At 40.5% G+C, this 19,354-nt stretch overlaps 1 protein-coding gene across 1 annotated transcript; it reads right to left on the reverse strand.

Annotated features, from left to right (window-relative positions):
• Positions 1 to 441: 441 nt before the first annotated feature.
• ccn4a (cellular communication network factor 4a) lies at positions 442 to 7,477 on the reverse strand. Its single transcript, XM_084919200.1, has 5 exons — positions 7,124 to 7,477; positions 4,239 to 4,527; positions 3,013 to 3,267; positions 1,763 to 1,956; positions 442 to 1,677 (listed from the first exon to the last, which is right to left on the reverse strand). The coding sequence occupies exons 1-5, from the start codon at positions 7,169 to 7,171 to the stop codon at positions 1,378 to 1,380; spliced, it is 1,086 nt and encodes a 361-aa protein (XP_084775326.1). The 5' UTR covers positions 7,172 to 7,477; the 3' UTR covers positions 442 to 1,377.
• Between the last annotated feature and the right edge of the window lie 11,877 nt (positions 7,478 to 19,354).

The raw sequence follows: 19,354 nt of genomic DNA on the forward strand, positions 1-19,354 counted from the left end.
TGGAGGCAACGCAGCATTTGGGGACATCGAAGCAGAGAATGTCGGAGAAAGCTGTGGCTAAGAGTACACCAGCTTGTAATATATCCCTCATAATCTCGCATACAAAAAAAAAATAACCTCCCCTTCATCTTTCCCTCCAACCTCATTTTTTTTGTCCATTTTTACCCTACTGACGCAGCTTTCTCAAATTTACCCGACTGTAAATGTGTTTCCTGTTCTCACTGTAATTGTTCGATCATTTATTCGTTTATTTTTCATGTATGAGTTATTGTTCGTATGTAGGAGCAGACTTGTAGATGTGGAGAGTGAATGGGGAGGCACTACACATATATATCTTTGAAAATTGAAAGGGCAGACTTAAAGTATATCATGCACAGCAAATTGTTTGACCTTGCAAATGTCATTTATTTCCCCCCCCTGTGAATTTTCTTTTCCCCAAAAGATTGTTGAAATAGCAGTTTGCAGGTGAATTTAAAATTAATCTAAATTGTATGCTTTGTCGTCAATCAAAACACTGAAAAACCAATGCTAAAGCTTCAGGATCACATGGTTTATTAATGGATCAAAAACGGTTCTCTCTTAATGATTTTTATGATGATTTCTATGCAATCAATGTGCCATGAAATTGTTCACCTTTGTTAGATTGTGCTGCTCCTGTGTGTGGATTCTTGAGTGAGTGATAAAAGAGAGGTCCACATGTAAACACGAGGATAGCCATAGAACTTACCTGATACTTTCTACTCTTTCTTCTGTATTTTACTTGCACTACAAAAACATTTGGCTCTGTAGAACACGTACATACAGCTTTGTAAATACACAACCTTCTAATGCTGTAGAAAAGCATTAAAATGACATAACCGTTTGTATTTATTAAAAAATGACAAAAAAATGTGTAACAGAGCTTCCCTGATTATCCTTATTTCATATGAATATGTAGTCTTGGGGATCTTTGTTCATCTCTTAACACTTATAGGGAGAATTTAATGAAATAGATGAAGAAAAACCTACAACCTCCGTTGATTTGGGAGTTTAAAGGCAGGCAAGCAATGTCCTTGTGAGACGTCGTCCAAAAAACATAGCATGCCAGTACATATGCCAAAAGCCTCATAAATAACTTAAACCTTCAGTATTTCACATGCTTTGTTGAATATTTTCATTTGCAAACAGTTCTTTAAATAGTCTTCAAAAGCACACCATGCTTTATGAATACACATATGTGATATTTACAGATTTTTCCAATAGGAAAAAGAAAACGGAACAAAATCCCTTGTACATGATTGGACTAAAAAAGGAAAGAAAAAAAAACTGCATAGGAAATGAAAGTGAGGAAAAAGTTCTAAAGCTCTTTACAGATGGGACAAACCAACAGGTCGCTTCTTAGTTCATAACCTCTGGATAACCGTAATAATTCTCCAGGTCAGCAAAGATGTCATTGGGGCTTCTGCAGCTGAGGTTGCAGAAGCAGGCCTGAACCCACAACATCTTCCAGGTGAATCCCGCCCCGTTGGGACACTCAAACTCCACGTCAATGGTTTTGGATTTGTAGGGGATGCAGCAGCGTTCGTCGGTGCAGACGCCGCAGTATTTGGGCCGGTACGCTTTCTTGCTGGTGCAGCCGGAGATGGTGAGGTTTGTTGGCTGATCTTCCCTGTAGATATTAAGACATTTCTTCCCTGGCTGAGGGAGAAAAGAAACAGGAAGATTTTAAATATTAAACCATTTCAGTTTGATCAGTTATTGTGCGTGTTTGTGAGACTACTACCTTGATGTGTTTGGTGATGTCGACCTCGCACGGCCGCAGGTTACAGAGACGAGACTCTTTAAACAGCTCGCATCGCTCATTGGCATTGGAGATCCTCATGGACAGGCCGCGGCCGCAGGTCTTTGAGCACGGGCTCCATGAGGTAGTCTGGGTAATGCAGTTTTTGTGCCAGTTCGTGGTCTCGGCTGGGAAAACTAGACAGCAGCATAGACAGAGAGGTGTGCAACTACATTACGTTCAGCGCCATTTCATTGTCAAAGTGCTCCAGGTCGCTACAACTCTACTCCATTTGGCAAACCAAGAGTTAAATATAGACAGTTTTAATTAAAGTTTTAATTCAATTGAAAATTCACAATATTTCAATCAATTGTTTGGTTATTAGAGACAAAAAAAAGTCAAAACAAGGATTGTTTTTCCGACTGCAGTTAAAATTTAGCAGCATGGCTCCTTTTTGGGACTTGCTGAGGTAGTAAGACCCCAGCATAATACAGAGCAGTGATAAAAGATGTAACTTTATAATAACTGGATCAATAAATAAATGGATCAATTAAGGAATTTTAGGAGAACAATTCCACTCAATCAACCAATCATATATCCTCTTGTTTTAAAGTTGTCTTTTAGCAACATGAATATACTTGTTTAACATTCAGATCATTCAGATCCTGCACATGTAATGTCGGAGAGAACACGAGAAGCACAGTATGACTGTCTCCCCTCGTGTCGCATCTGTTTTTAATCCAAATTGTTAAATTGTGTCTGCCTAGAAGTCTGGATCTAATTTGTTTCCTTATGCAACACAAAGAGATCTTCATTCACATTCTTGCCTCCACTGGCTTCCACAGGAAAGGATCGATTTGTCACTCACACGCTTACGACAAACACGTACTTCACGACTGGACTACGAGCTTTACTTGCACAGCTGCTTTGTGAGATGCAGTTTCAAACAGAGCAGATTCTATGTTACTTCTAAAGACTTATACGGGTGTAAATAACACCACTCAATATTAGAAATATTCACGGTGTACTGTATGTATGTCTACATTTCTGTGCAAACAATACTGTCCAAGAGAGCTCCAATTAGTCATGTAAAATCCTCACATTTTTAAGAATACTGAGGGCTTCCTAGTAATTTGTTCACTATATTTGTACTTGAAGCATTCCCTTCCATTTAAATGACCTCTCAGCCATCAACTCTGAACATTAGATTTAGGGGTTAAAACATACAATACTTTTTATCCAAAGCTTCCTACCCTCGACTGCATGTCGTAGCGCTGTCTTGCGCCCTCTCCTGGGCTCGTCACAGATCCACTGCTCGCAGCACTGTCCCCGGACTTTGATTCGTCGTGGGGTCTGGCACCAAACACGGGGAGGCTGAGACTCTGTGCACAGCCCCACACAGCCAATAGCACCGTTAACACACACGCACTGGTATTTACAGTTGGGCTGGAAACTCTCCCCGTTACGGTAGATCACGCCATTGTGCTCGCAGCCGATTCCCACCATGTCTGGCAGAGAGGGATGACAAGCAGGAATATATTATAAAGGCATGCAGGGCAAACACACAAAAGCTTGGACTTGTGCGTTGCTGCTGAACTGTGTCCGCCATTATTAGGAGGACATTTGTCTTGCAGAGCTTGGAAAATAAAAGCAATCGATAAATGAAACATTTTGCACTTCAGAAATGTTTGAAAACTGTTATATTAGTCTCCGTTTTTTATTTTCTTATTCCATCTTCAAACTGTCATCAGATCATGTGTAGGTAGGTTTTAAATGAAACTTCTATTAGAGATGGAAAATCTGTGACACCATAGGTCTGTTTTTACTATTTTTTTAGCAGCAGACATCATTTAGTGGGAGGTAAGTATTTCATTTCTCCACAGCTTATTCCAAAAAATAAAGTCCTTAAAAGTGAGCACAACAAGCAACGAATGAACAAAAGAGAATAATTAAAAAGGGGAAAAAATGGTGTGAGTGAAACTAAAATGATAAATGGTATGAAAATAACAACACATAGACGTATTAAAATACAAAAAACATGTAATGCAATAATTACATTAGAAGCTAGTGCTGTGCAATATCTGGGATAGATTTGATCTCGACATCAGGCAACGATTAAGTCTGCACAGTCTGCAAGGATGTAGAACAAAGGCAAAAAAATAAAATAAAATAAAACATGAATAACAGAAAAAGTTATTTGCATGTTGGAGACTTGGATACAAAACTTGCAGATATGTCCCTAGACTGAGGTCAGTAATTCTCTTCCATGTGTGCTCTGTGCTCTTTGTTGAATAATGTGCACATGCTGCTTGTGCCATGAAACCAAACCAAAAATAGCTTTTTCTAATATTCTCTACTCAAGTCTGTGCTATGCTGCAGTTTGTGTGCAGTTTGGACAATGAACGTGACTTGCAACATTACAAAAATGAACTTTTGATGCGGTGTACAGCGGTAGTTTGTTTTGGTGAGTGACACTTACATGCACACACTCCTTTTTCGTACCTAGGCTTGTCTGAGCTGTAGTCGCAGTACAGTCCCTTGTGGTAGTCACACGTGTCTGCCTCGTTGCACACCTCGCCCACCTGCCGGGCGCAGGTCTTGCAGCAGTCGCAGCCATCCATGAGGAGGCTTACACCTGGCGGGCACTTAGGGGGGGTCTCTGGACACTCGCAGGGCCACTTGCAGTACTGTGTGCGGTTGTACAGGTCTACAAATGGGGATGTGACAGCTGTGGCAGGCGGCATGGTGGTGGAATTCAGGGAGTAGGCCTGCAGAGAGGAAAGGGGAAAGAAAATGAGATTCCCAGTTCATATACTCTATATTTTATTAATCTAATATGTCCAATAGCTTTCACATCATGTGTACAGCTTATGTCACATCATCAAGCCTGAGCCTTTGTTACAGTGATTGCACAAAATAAGTCATCTGCAGCTACTCTTTCAACCTGTTTGTCCGGATTTTTTTTTATTGCACAAAAGGTATTTGACCCCTTGTGTGGAGGCAATATTTTTAATGCCCCTAATCATGATTTTTTTTTCATCTAGCCCTCTTTGGTAACCATGTCTCAGCAAGTAATGGACTTGAAAGGTTTAAAATCCCTTACTTGTACACTTCTGCTTCAGTGCTAACATGTGTTCGTGCTGCGCAATAAATTAAATAAGACTATAAAAATGAATTAAACACCCAGTGGAGATAATCTTATTAAATCACCATCGCGCCCTGGTGTCTTATGTATTAACACTGGTTTCCGTCGCCATATTTCAAACAAGAACTGTGCTACTTACAGTTATAAAAATCCTGCCAATGAAATGAATTTCATCTCCCTTGGCATTATGACTCTTACAATCTGCTCTGTGTAGCCAAGATCACACAGTAAAGAGCTTTGCAGCTCTTAGAAGCAGATGTTCTCACAGCAACGCAGCACATAAGGCACATTAACAGCCCAGAGCTTAGAGGTTAGCTTTGGACAGAGAATGCATGAGCCTCAGCTGATGAAAGTTTGGGAATGTGAATGTTTTTTGTTGTTGTTTTTTGTAAAAAATAATAAATGGTTGAGTCTAAACTGAATTATTTTTGTTTTGAGAGCATCGTGTGCTTGAGAAAGGAGCAGGAAATGATCTCCAGGTTGTTACTTCGTGTGACAGAAACCGAAACTTCCCTCTCAGGGAAAGTGAAGTCATGTTGCATTTATGATGCAAATTGAGCAAAACTTCAAATGCAGATGAGTCAGTTTTGTAGCAATAATAAACCACAAAGGCTCTTTATGAATAAGACTTCAGCTGAAGCAGATACCATGTCCATCCTAATTACAAGTACAGTATGTGGTCGGGGCTAGGCGAGAAGTGAAACATATAAAATTAGCTCCAGTATTGTCTCTACAGCCATAAATACTTATAGCAGAGCTCTTAAATGGGGAGCTTGAAAGATACACGTGCGTGCACACTCTGTCCGCGGTTAACTGTGCGAAAAGATGCTTAATCATCTTAAGCACGGTGGATCCGTTTTCCTCGGCTCGTTCTCAGCACTTCAGTAGAATTATGGTCATATTAAAGATAATGCAGATGAACGACTTTTAGTCACAGTCTTGCCACAAAGCTGTTTATCAAAAGACTTAATTTATTCTGCAGCCATGAGGCTAATTTGCAAAGGGGCATACATATTGTTCCCACTAAGGAAATCATCACCCTGACATAGAAAAAGGAGATCATAGAAATCAAGATGTGAGTGCTTCATAAATTAATTATAAAAGCTGGGCTGGGATTGATACAAACATCATCTTATTGAAATCATTTATCTCTGATGAACACATTTTGCATGTAGGACATTTAACAATACCAAGACAGAGAGATTATTTAGTAAGTTATTTGTGATTATCATCATCATCTTTTTTCCCCCTTTTTGAATGCTTTCTAACGTGACCTCAAATACTTGTCATATTTTTGTGGCAGCTGGTTACAAAGAGATTACAAGTGCTGATGACCCTGGCTCCACTCCTGGTTTAATCTCTTCTTCCTGTCAGCCTGCAGTCAGGTCAGATGACCTGCGGGGAGGTGTTGGCTTGATTTACCCTTCCTCAGAGCAGAGGAGAAAGGACTTTTCCCAGGGGAAACTGTCACTCAGGCGTTGTTGTTATTTCCCTCCAAACCACATGAGTTTATTATGCAATAATGAGAATATATTTAATACTGACTATTCACAACCACACTGTTTAGGGGTATATTTGACATTGATGCTGAATAACCCAAATCTTACAAAAACTAAGAATATCGCCGTGTTTAACGTGTTTAACACAAAATATCATTAATTTAACCACTCCGTTTCTGAGGTTAGACCACAAACTGGTGTCTTTATGAGGAGAAAGGCTGTGAGGAGGCAGTGGGATACAAGAAAGCACATGAGTACCCCTAAATATCCACCAGGTGGCACTAAAATATAACCGAACGAGCCTAGAGACAACTTTGAGCATCACACAGTGCAAAATTACAGCCAGATAATGGATAATAATAAATAAAGGATAATAGGATAATAAAGGACAACAATCGGTTTTTAAGCAGATTTTAATGGAAATATTTATTCAGCCAAAGGTTAAAAAAAACTCTTTTTTTTTTGCCAGGGCCACATAACCTGACGAATAAATGGGGGGACCTAAAACGGAGGAAACACTGATTTCGTTTATTACGTTTAAATGAGCTTGTCGTATAGTGTATTTTTTAGAATCTCAGCCTACCTTACTAACTTTAATAACCCCCTATGTCTTCTGCAACTTGCATTAAACGTCTGAGTTACATGCAACCTGGACGTTAAAAGAAAGAAAGAAAAACAAAAGACAAAAAGGTACTTTGGGAAATCTGTCCTCCATCCCACCTGTTGAATCCCGGCTGCTGTTAGAATCCACAACAGGAGCCAACTCATCACTGGTGAGGAACTGCACACGCATTGAATCCAGAATTAGTTCCGTCTCTCAAACGCGCCACACGCCGCTCTCCTCAGGTGTGCTACATCCTCGTCCCCTCGCTGACATCTCGGCGCCCTTCGGTTTGCGCTGACAGCCTGTTAATAAGAGTCCGGACCCGCATAGCCTGCCCTCACGGTTTCCTCTCTTCCCCTCAGCTCCACTTTCACCCGAACCTCCTCTTCTCCAGAGCGCTGGCAGCTGTGGTGGTTAGGGCGTGTCTGGAATAGTCTCTGGAAGGACTCTGACACTCCTGTTACTGCTGCTTAATTTAAAGGCTCCAGATATTTCCAAGTCAGTCTGAAAAGCAGTGCGCGTATGCTTACGTAGGCTACAGAATCATTGCCCTCTACTCCACAGGTCATAATAAGTTCCTTTGAGGATTTCAGTGTAGTTAATGGGTCATTCTGCACAGGCAAAATAAAGATTCAAGTCACTGTCTTTGTTGCATGTGAGTCTCCTATTAAGATAGGCCTCACATACACAGACATTACAAATACAATCATGTAGTTTACACTGAGGCCTGGACTTTGTGTAATGCTCCCGATTTGGCTTCCTCTGAACTTATTTACTTCAGCAAACATATTTGGAATTATTTATCATGCGCCTGTCATTGCATGAGAGCATTTTCTTTTAACACCACTGTAACTACACCTAGCAGGTCGCCTACCTCTCGCCCATTGTGTCTATTTTAAGGCTCCGACTGTGTCTGGCCTCCAGATGTTTAGTTTAAATCAAATGATGTCATCTATCTCACAGTCTGCTACTTTGCTTTCCTTTCATTTTTCTGGAAATTTGAATGTGTCACATTGAGGAGATGCAGGTGAGCACCAAATGCGCCATATGGAAACTCTCTTGTATTTGAGTAATGCTGCACCTTTTACCACAGCACCTTTTGCTTTTAGTCTGCTGAGTCTCACCCAGAATAACCAAACGTCTGTGAGAATTCGACCCCACAGGCAACAGAGAGAAGGAAAGAGTGATGGATGAGAAATGAACACTTTGTCAAAGAGCAAAGTGCCCCAGGTCTGAACCCCTATTATTTACAGGCAGTCATCTAATCCCTGTCAGAGAGCTGTCAGCTTCTGGGCTGATCTGAGCAGGCTTTCCTTTTTGCCCTGACCAGGATGACCTGCCCCATCCACAGCACAATGCTCTCTGTCTCTCTCTTCTTTCCTTACTCTCAAATTCAGCTTCTCTTTACTTTCCATCTCTGCTGGTCTCCTCACCTTCTCATCCTTACTCCTGCTGAAGCAGGGCTGAAGCCCGTTAACCTCCAATTTCAGTTGTTATCAAAAGTTTTTTCCCCATCATCTAAGATTGTGTATCTTTTAATTTCTTTCGTTTCCTAAGACATTACTTTTGTCTTTTTTTCCTCTTTGAAAGCTGTGAGGTAAAATCTTTCATGAGTAATGATGGGGGAATTCAACACTGTGAGAAACTAGTGCTGATATTAATTATTGCCTTTAGGTGGCAGTCAATTAAATAGACACTGTGTGGGTTCATGTTCACTTTTAGGAACCATTCTCAGCGAACGCAGCTTTTGCTCCATCCATAAAGGTCAGCTAAAAATGTACCAGATAAAGAAAGAAAATTACATATATAAACCACACCTGCATATAAAACACAGACAGAGCCATGCTGAGGTTTTCCACTGGATTTAGATTCTGCATTTTAAAGTCAGGCTTTTATCAGTGATTTCTATCAGTGAACTATAGCAAAGCTATTGAGGCTACAGTCATGTGAGGAAAGAACGTGCACCCTATTTCAATTCCATGGTTAATAATACAAAATAATCATCTGGTCCCTCTCAGGTTTCGAAATTATTTAAATACAAACTTTATTATATATTATGTTATTTATTGAACAAAAAAGACGATGAAGAAGCAGTGTGTGACAAAGTGTGTGGCATGATTCAGGACCTTGTAGAACCACTTTTCTCAGCAATAAGTTAAAGTAATCATTTCCAGTGTGACTTCGACAGTCTCTCACATCATTGAGAAATAATTTTGGTCAGTTGTTCTTTACAACGTTGCTTCAGTTTTTGAGGTTTGTGGGCATTTGTTTATGCGCAGCACTGTCAAGGTCCCGCATCAGCATTTGAGCAATTGGGTTGAGGTCTGCACTATGACAGGGTCATTGCAACACTTTGATTCTTTTCTTTTTCAGTTCATGGTTGATTCAGTGACGGCGAGGTGCCCGAATTATCACCCGTCCACCACCGTGCTTCACCGTTTATGTCTTGATCTTTGTACTGATGTTCTGTGTTTGTCTTTTGCTTAATGCAGCACTGTGCATTATGACCAAACACTTGGCCTCCACTTTGGTCTGGTCTGTCCAAAGGACGTTGCTCCAGAAGTGTTGTGGTTTGCTCAGATGTAGTTTTGCAAACTTGAGCTCTGCTGCCAGGTTCTTTTAAGAGAGAAGATGCTTTCTTCTGCGAACACTTGCAAGCAAGCAAAACTTGTTCAGGCGTTTTCTAATCGTACTGTGATGAAGTTTAACATTAAACATGTAGATTTTAGGTGCGTTGGAGCTTCTCTTAGTATGACACGCTCTGACCTTGAGATGAATTTGCTGGGACGACTGACAGCTGTCTTCAGTATTTTCTAGTTATGAATAGTCTTTCTCACTGTATAATGACAGTGTAACATTTCATGTGTTATTTTAGGACATAAGTTCTTAATGTCCTAATAAGGAAAACCTTAGATCTGAAAGGGCGTCTTTCACTTTCACATGACTTTATCTCAACAGACGCTGTGCTAGTGGCAGAGTGTATCCTGGATAGGGTTAGAAGTCTATCACTAACGCAGTGATAACACAGGAAGACATTTACACTCACATCTACACCTACAGCCAGTTTAAAATTACCAGTTAACCTAACCTCCCTACAAACCAAGAACCTTCTTGCTGTGAGACAACCACAATGCCACCTTGGCACCTTTAGGGTCTAAACGATTTGTTAATATTTCCATTTTACTCAGTGTTCCAGCTTTCTCTGAAACACAGGGATCTAAAACGACTTGTTTAGCATCATTTAGACAATTTTGAAGTTGTACTTTTCCAAGAAATTCTTTTGATTCCTTTTTTTCCGTTCATGGCTTCCTTGTGTATAACAGTGATCTGTAAGGAACTGCTGTACCATTACCCTGACGAGATCAGGATTCAGGCTTAGATGTGTACTTATGCAGTTGCATAAGAGACAAGTAGTAGAAATCATAGAACTTACAAAATCCATTATACATTGTTGTCTTAATTTCACAAGTTAATAAGGCCAAAAGCAAAACTATAGACCCCAAAAAATGCTGTTTGCTTGTTGTCTTCATTAGTGTTCCTGATGCGTCTCTCTTTAATTCTCTAAAACTAACACAGGCTGCCTCTTTGAACAATGCAAAACCTCTTCTGAAACAATTCAGAGAAAGAAAACGAGCCGTAGCTTGTTCGTGCTCTCATGTTTCATGTTTGCATTTGTCTTCTATTTTCAGTTCTGATATGGTAACTAACCTATAAACGGACCGACAGCAAGAATAATTAGATGTTTGAGTAGTATGAGCTCAGTAGTGTGCTACTTATTTTTGCATGTTGAGGTCAATTGAACAGAAATAGCTAAAAATGAAAACCAGGTCTGAGGTGACGGCTGCTCTGTTTTCAATGTAGCTCTGTGCTCTCGGCTCACTTGAATTATGGGTGTTCAATGACTCAGATGGTGCTAAGAGGCGTGGGATCTCAAACATTTTACAAGTAACAGCCTTTATTTGTGAGCCACACCCAGATCAAACCTGCATTTATAAAACTGTACAATTCTAAAAACGTGATATGTGTATTTTTGCCAAGAGCTTTGCCTTAATAAGGATAAATAACTGAAGAAAGAGCTGCTTTAAAAGCTTTATAAGTGGACTTCACTGCCTTAAAGGCTTCAGAGCAAGTCAAGCTGTTTCCTAGTGTTTCAAGTCTTTAATGTAATCCAAATGTGGCATTATTGCTTTAATCCCAACATGCATTAAGCAGGAAGCAGACACATTTCTGTCACCCATTCATACAAATTCAGTCTCAGTTTGTGACATTGTGTATTGAAATCCTTGACAGAAACATCTCCGAACACAAATTGCATTAAACTATTGCTGACCCACATTATGCCCTCTATTAATACCCCGAGTGTCATGTGGGTGAGGTAGTTCAGGTAAAAGAAAAGTGTGACAGATGACCTGATTATAGAAACTGACCATCTACCACTCAAGTCCTGCATAGCTGGTCAAACCGAAAATCCCCTCATTAAAATCCCCTCAACTCCCAGAGAAGCCTTGAAGTCAAACCATGTTTTGGAAATCTTACAGCTTCAAAGTCAAGTGGAGTCGGTAATCCTCCTTAGAACGGGAGAATGAGTTTACAACACCTCGAGGCGAACAGACACCGCTAAGGTGATGCATAAAAAAGTTCTTTCGTGGTACAGTACTATGTGTGGGAACATTTTCCTTTGTAGCTACTGGCCTCAAAATCAAAGACATACAGACTGCACTTTGAAAAAAAAAGGTTAAGAGGTCATTAAAGTTAGAGTAACTTTAGCAGCAATAAATAAAATCAAATAAAAATAAAGAGATGATCATTCTGAACAAATGTGCTTTTTAAACAACAGGCTGAGATTTTGTTTTTCTTTCTGCTGACACTTCAAAGGTGCAATATGTAAGATTATCACCTGAAGCTGTCACGATAACCACCTAGCACTATAAGTAAAAGTAAATAAGCACAAGTTATTTATATAAAGGTTTTAAAGAAAAGAACCAGTCACAAGGTGCTTTGAAATGAGAACACCTGGACTGAAGCCCGGCTGAATTTGTCAGCGTAGTTTCAAGTCAGTTTGGTTTTTGGCCCATAGCACCGCTTGCTGCACTTATGTTTCCTCTCTCGTTGCTCTCAACATCCCCTACCCTGGGAAACAGTGAGCGATAAGGGCCCCAGCACACCCACCGCAATTGTCGCTTTGCATGCTGCACACACTCGCTGCAGTATTCTCCTGAGCGACAGGTATCAGGCAGCACTGACACATCAGCGCTGGTATATGAGCAGAAGGAATTTTCCACAAAGTCTCATCTTTTCAAACTGTTGCAACATCTCCCCTGTAAAGTGCGAGTCTCTGAGCTTCTGCATCGATATATCGCAAACCAACACGATCGTACAAGGTGCCGGGTTACAAAAATCGAGAGAACCAGCAGAAACAGCAGCAGCTAGCAGCAGTGGATGTCACTTCAATTTGTTATCAAGGCCCTAAAACTGATCCCTACACCAAGCCAATATCACGTAGCTTGAATTTTGTGAACCATATGTAGGTCTTGCTTAAAGTGTACAGGGGATTTGTGTATATGTGTGTGTGTTTGCCAGAAAAAGGGCATGGCACGCCGTGCTCAGACTGGTCCAGTAATTATACTGTCTTTATATAGCTGTGGTCTGAGACTGCTGGACTGAGGAAAACATCTGCTGAGCTCCACAGATACAAGAGTTTCACATAAGGTCGGGGCAGTTTAATAGGCAACGATCGCTCACGATGGAGGCATTTGTGAACACTGTTTACCGGCTAATGCGGGATAATTGACGGCTGTTGACCTTCCAAGAAAAACCAGCAGCACATGTGTACTGGTCAAATCGAAACTAAGCTCAAATTATTCCACATCCAATTCAGCTAATTAACTCTTAATTTAATGGGTGAATTGCGCACACTGGTCTTATTCTCGTCAGATTGCACAACTTTATAAATGATACTCTCTTTAGTGAATTAAAATTATGAATACAGACATTTATATGAAAGCTGACTTTCCATTCATGCCTATTTTTGTTGTTAAGTGGCTAGGCTATTAAGTCACAGCTGTGCCAAAAGCATCTTTGATTTTAGATTTCGATCCAGTGCTGCTGACTCCGTATAATTGACTTCAGATGAATAGTGAAATGCTTCCCTGTATGTGCAAACACACGCTGCATTTCCACTCGTGTAACTGGGCTTTTATACAAATTTCCTTACGGTTAAATTATTTATACTAAAGGCTTTTAATTTTGATCACTGATTTCTAGCAGTTTACTTCCACAGTTTCACCCAGCGAGAGCAGATTTATCACTCTACTGAAGCACTATCAAAAATCTTAATGTTGTAACTACCCGGTTAGATTATAACAGATTATTCAACATATTATAATAATCGACATGCTGCATGGAAACAAAAAGAGAAAAAATTTGTAGCTCTCAGGTTTGAGACCCATTTTAAGATTTTATTTTATTGATTGTTTTTCATGTTCTCAATTATGTTCATCACATTTAGCCCTTTTCCATTGGGGTTGTCTCGGCACGGCACGGCTCACCTCTGTTTTTAGGGTTTTCCATTAGGTGAACCATCAGGTACTTTTTTATTCAATTCAGTTTTATTTATACAGCGCCAAATCACAACAACAGTCGCCTCAAGGTGCTTTATATAAGAAGGCAGACCCTACAATAATACATACAGAGAAAAACCATCAATCATATGACCCCATATGAGCAAGCACTTTGGCGACAGTGGGAAGGAAAAGCTCCCTTTTAACAGGAAGAAACCTCCGGCAGAACCAGGCTGAGGGAGGGGCGGCCGTCTGATGTGACCAGCTGGGGTGAGAGAAGGAAGACAGGTTAAAAGACATGCTGTGGAAGAGAGACAGAGATTAATAACAATGCAGAGAGGTCTATGAACACATAGTGAGTGAAAAAGGTGACTGAAGAAAAAATAGTCAGTGCATCATGGGAATCCCCCAGCAGCCTTCATCTATTGCAGCATAACTAAGGGAGGATTCAGGGTCACCTGATCCAACCTTAACTATATGCTTAAGCAAAAAGGAATGATTTAAGCCTAATCTTAAAAGTAGAGATAGTGTCTGTCTCCCGAATCCAAACTGGAAGCTGCTCCCACAGAAGAGGGACCTAAAAACTGAAGGCTCTCCCTCCCATTCTACTTTTAAATACTCTAGGAGTATTAGTAGTACCTACTCGGCTGGGGTTCCAAGTGATCCCAGGCGATCCGAAAACATGATGTCAGTAGACTGCATGCCACTGATTGGCTAGTCAGTGGCGTCACTCAATGAGTCATGAGAAAGACTCCTTCCCAAAATCAAAACCTGCCATTCTTAAAATTATGTCATGGGACTTTCGACCGCATTGTTATAACGACCCTGTGCACATCAGGTGGTTCTTGACTGTAAAGGAAAACCAGCAAGACTGATCATGTCTAGCTGAGTAGGTACTAGTGGAAAATGGCTATGAGACTGTAAGCACAAGGTGGACGTGGTATAAAAAGTGAAGCTAATTAATGCAGACCTTCTTGAAACATGCATTCTTCATAATATCCAGTAGGAGGCAGGTCATCTGGTTGCATAAAAGTCTGCGGTAAAACAATCCTACTTCTCTTCTTGATTTAAATGTTTTCTTCACGAGTTTACGATCTCAAATGTTCATTTCGAGTCTTCTCCTTCAATACAGCACGACACTCATTTTGTAAATTATGGTCTCATTTAGTGTGAAAAAAAAAGATAAAGAAGGGCATACTCTGGAGTGCAGCTTCCTTGTGATTCACACGTTGCTTTGGTGAGAGATGCTTTAATTTAAGTCAGCTCACCCTTAAAAACAAGATGGCGACAGATGAAATGGGATGTTAGACTAATGTTTTCAACAATGTTTTAGAAACGTATTTAACTTCTTAACACTGACTTGTTAAAGCCTAAAGATACAGAGCAACTTGAAAGCAAATAAGGTTTAAAGGGATATTCCAGTGATGGATGCAGTCAGTGTATGATGCAATTTCACACATCCATACATGCTCTCTGTTTACATCTTGTGGATACTTTGCCAACCTATAAGCAATACATAGTGGTCCTAAGAGTGTTTATGTGCAACTGAATGTATGAACATATGAATGCATGAATGTGCGCAAAATCAATCAGTATATAGACCCACTCAGTCAGTGACTTTATTTCTTAGCTGTTTCTTTAAATTGTGTCATGATGTGCTGAGATCCTTTAGCTTGCTTCGCTTTGTCACACGGGTTCTGTTTAAGTGATTAGGTTTGTGAGACAATGTGCCTGCACCCAGCTGCTGCACTGCTTTGTTCATTTGTTTGGTTTTTGGCCGGCGAGAGGTGGATTTAGGATGCTTTATGATGCCGACTGCTCTCAAGATCACCACTTTAAACAAAAGTCGTCTTTTATAATATCTGTGTGTAGATCAGCAATAAGCAGCCCAGTGAGGCATACACATTTCAGCTCAGTATGACTTTGGCTGCAATTCAAACCAAACACTGGCTTATGTTTCCTTTCGCTCTGTGCAGACTTTGACTTCTATGGTTGAAAAACACAAACATGATGCTGTTTTGGGATATGCCTTGGTCATAAATGAACATTTTGTTGAAGTCTTGGCATTTCTTAACGTATGGGCCAAGCCCGCCCTTGGAATGCTTTGTCTTGGAGTGTTAATCCTGACTGATCCCTTATCTCAAAAGTGCTGGCTGGCCTCGGGATATGTGATTTTGAAGACCTCCTTTTTTCTGCGCTGGTTATCCTGTATAGAGATCAGGCCTTTGCTTAGATTTTTCACCAGATGTCGATCTATTGATACCTCCTATGTGTGTACACACACACGCGCGCGCACACAGAGTTCAGCTAACACCAAATGGGCAATAAAATGCTGTGGATTCAGTAATTCACATTTATTTGGCTATATACCACTCACTCTGACCCTATCAAACTAATGGTTTCTGAATAATGAATGGCTTAAACTGGAAATGCATTGTGTTACTGTTGAAATGACACCATGCACTGGGTCTAACATTTGAAAGGGTTTAAAACCTGTAAAACCTCATTGCAAGGGCTCAGAGAAATTCAAAAGGTTAGAGGAATCTTGGAACCGTCGTGAGGTGAATGGATTTTCTCAAAAGCAAAGCGAAGTCGTAAACACGATTTAAAGCTGAGCACATCCCCAGAAAACCCACCACAACTCAAACCACGCTTTCAACATCTGTCTGCAGTCACAACCAAAAACCTGCAGGGACCAGTTAAAGCCGCGATGGTACAACAGCGATTCTTTTTTTGGATCCTTTTAAGACAGAGCATTACACAGCACCAGTCTATTTTTTCCTCGACCGTATTCTGGTCTGTAAAGCTGGTAATGGGAAGGAATGAGGTCCAATTACACACAGGGTGGAAAACAACACAAAGTGGACGTCTCTTCAGGAGTGTCAACACAGAGCCATGTAATATGTTCCTGCACAGCGGTTAATAGCTGCACACAATGTCTGCATACAGTTGTGACCTGAGGGCAGACCCTCTCCGAAGTACCATCTCAAGTGTTTTTGTTTATTACTGAAAATACCACGGCCATCTTTCTCATCTGTTTAATGTTGCAAAACCTAACTAAAGATACCTCATTTTGGAGGCTGAATAAAAAACTCGAGGAATATAATTATAACAGATACAATATAACCCTGTGCTCTGATTAAATAATGCAAGTGTGCGTTGGTCAGTCGCGACTTCATATTCAGATGGCATCTAATCATCTTTTATATGTTTTATGTGGCAATAACAGGATACTGTTAGAAACTCTAAAAAGCAGAACTAATTCAGTAATGTCAGCTACATATAATTTTCTCGATTTCTCGGTATCTAATATTAGCGACGTCAAACTACTGAACATACCAATATGAAATACGGATGTAGCCTTCTAAAAACATGTGTGTCCTTTTATTTCTAAGAAGGGATTATGTTTTGTTCAGAGTTGTATAGATTCACTTTAAAGAATGCAGACTGTTAGGTTGTGTCTACAAAGACTTTTATTTCATGCATATTTTAGTCTGCTTTGTGCCAAGCATCACAGTCTGTCTAACATCAAGCACACCAGTGTTGTGCGTTCATATGTGGTCTATATTCTAATAGGCTGATAAGCTTTAACAGTCATGGCTGCACAGTAAGTAGAGTGTAAATTAAAGAACTGTTGGTAGTAAATTTTCACTGCTCCACTGAGGACTGTTTCTCAGAAAAGTAATAAAGCCAATAATCAGCCTGGAGTACCAGCAGGTCCTCAATGATCTGTAAAGCTGCCAGTGGAAAAAACATTTTGAGGGCTTCCTGTATTATGTAACTCTCACTTGGCTTAACTTTTCCTTCAAGAGTACAATCATCAGCTAGTTATTTGCTACCCAACATAACCCCAAAAGACTCAGTGTCTGTTGGTGTTCATTCATATTCTTACTCTTTACTTGAACTAACTAGTAAGATCACTTTCCACCAGTGATTTCACTGAACTTAAAAGACATGTTATTATTTGTCTTTACAAACATCACTCTCGAAAAATATACCCTTCTACCAAGATAGCAAAGATCACAGCGCTTAGATGACAAAATCTGCTCAATTATTACATTCCACACATTTGTACATCACTCAGTATATGTTTCAAGTTACTAAACACATGCTGCACATCAGATCTGGCTCTGGGGCTTTTAGGGATTTAGATGTCTTGAAAACAGCAGTGTGCCTTCAGTGGGTGGACATACTTTTGCAGGTGCACAGCAAAGACATGCGGCACGAAAACAGCCCACAGCCCTGTAATAAGTGGGTAACAGATGATGATGCAGCGATAAACTGTAAACTCCCATCTGCGTTGTTGAAGGGAGTGAGTGAGTCCACTGATGCAGACTCTCATTATGGGCTTGACAGGGCTGGCTGGCAAAGTAACCAATAGTTACCCAACCCTGCACGTGAAGACTGGCATTATCCTCACTGTGTGCATGTGTGAGTGTGCACATGAAACTGGAGGGTGTGGCTGACATAAAAATACACAGGTGACCCTAATGGAAGCACTGGTTACAGAGCTTAAAGAGCTTAAATGATGGAACACTTTTACTATTTGCAGAGCACAGCTTTAGGGATTAGAGTACAGATGAAACTGTTAATTTAATGGCACGATTACAGCAAGACCGCACCTCATACTTGCTTGCATGATGTCACATCTGTCCTGGAAAATCTTGGATACCCTTACTGTCTTGAAGAGATTTTATGCTGATCACTTTACTTGTTATACTCAGACAGAAACTCACCAGACACTTTATTACCCACACTTTCCTAGTGCTGAGTTGGACCACGTTTTGCCCTCAGAACTGTATTAATTCTTTATGGCACAGATTCAAAAAGCTGCTGGAAACATACCTCAGAGATTTTGGTCCATATTTACATGATAGCATCACACAGGTCCTGCAAATGTTTTGGCTGCACATCCAGTTCCACCTCCTGTCCCCCCAGTCCAAAGGTGCTCTGTTGGATTTAGATTTCGTGACTGTGGAGGGTATTTAAGTAGCTTCGTGCTCACTACTATATTGGAAGCAGCCACCACGGTCAGCAAAAATGCACAGGTAGGCCATGGTGTTTAAAAGATGCTCAGTTGGTTCCAAGCGACTGAAAGTGTGCGAAAAAAAACATCCTCTACATAATTATACCAAAAACAGCAGCCTGATGATGACACTAGACAGAATGGATCCATGCTTTCATGTTGTATATGTCAAACTATGACCCTGCCACCTAAATATTATTGCAGGAGTTAAGACTCCTCAGACAAGCAACTTATAGCCTCAGTTTCCTGTTCTTCACTGGGAGGAGTGGCACCTGGTGTGGTCTTCTACTGCTGTGACCCATCTGCTTCAAGAGTCGACATGCTGTGCCTTCAGAGATGGTCTTCTGTTTCAGCCCTGTTTACCTTTCTCATAATGACTGGTTATTTAAGTTACTGTTGCCTTTCTTTCAGTTGGAAACAGTCTCCTCTGACCTCTGGCATCAACAAGAAATGCTCTTCCAGAGAACTGCTGCTCACTGGGTATTTTCTCTTTTTCAGAAAATTCTGAGGAAAAATTGTGTGGGAAAATCCCAGCAGATCATCAGTTTCTGAAATACTCAGACGAGCCTGTCTGACACCAACAAACACGCCACATTTAAATTCATTCTTTCCCATTCTAAAGCTCGGTTTGAACTTCAGCAGGTCACCTTGACTGACTCTGGGTGCCTAAATGTACCCAGGTGCTGCCAAGTGATTGGCTCATGAGATATTAACAAGCAGGTAACCTGGTAGCTTGTGAGTGTTAACAGAAGCATGTTTCA

The sequence above is a fragment of the Perissodus microlepis genome, chromosome 22, assembly GCF_051167445.1.
Source record: "Perissodus microlepis isolate ML-2025 ecotype Zambia chromosome 22, ASM5116744v1, whole genome shotgun sequence".
Taxonomy (NCBI): Eukaryota; Metazoa; Chordata; class Actinopteri; order Cichliformes; family Cichlidae; genus Perissodus; species Perissodus microlepis.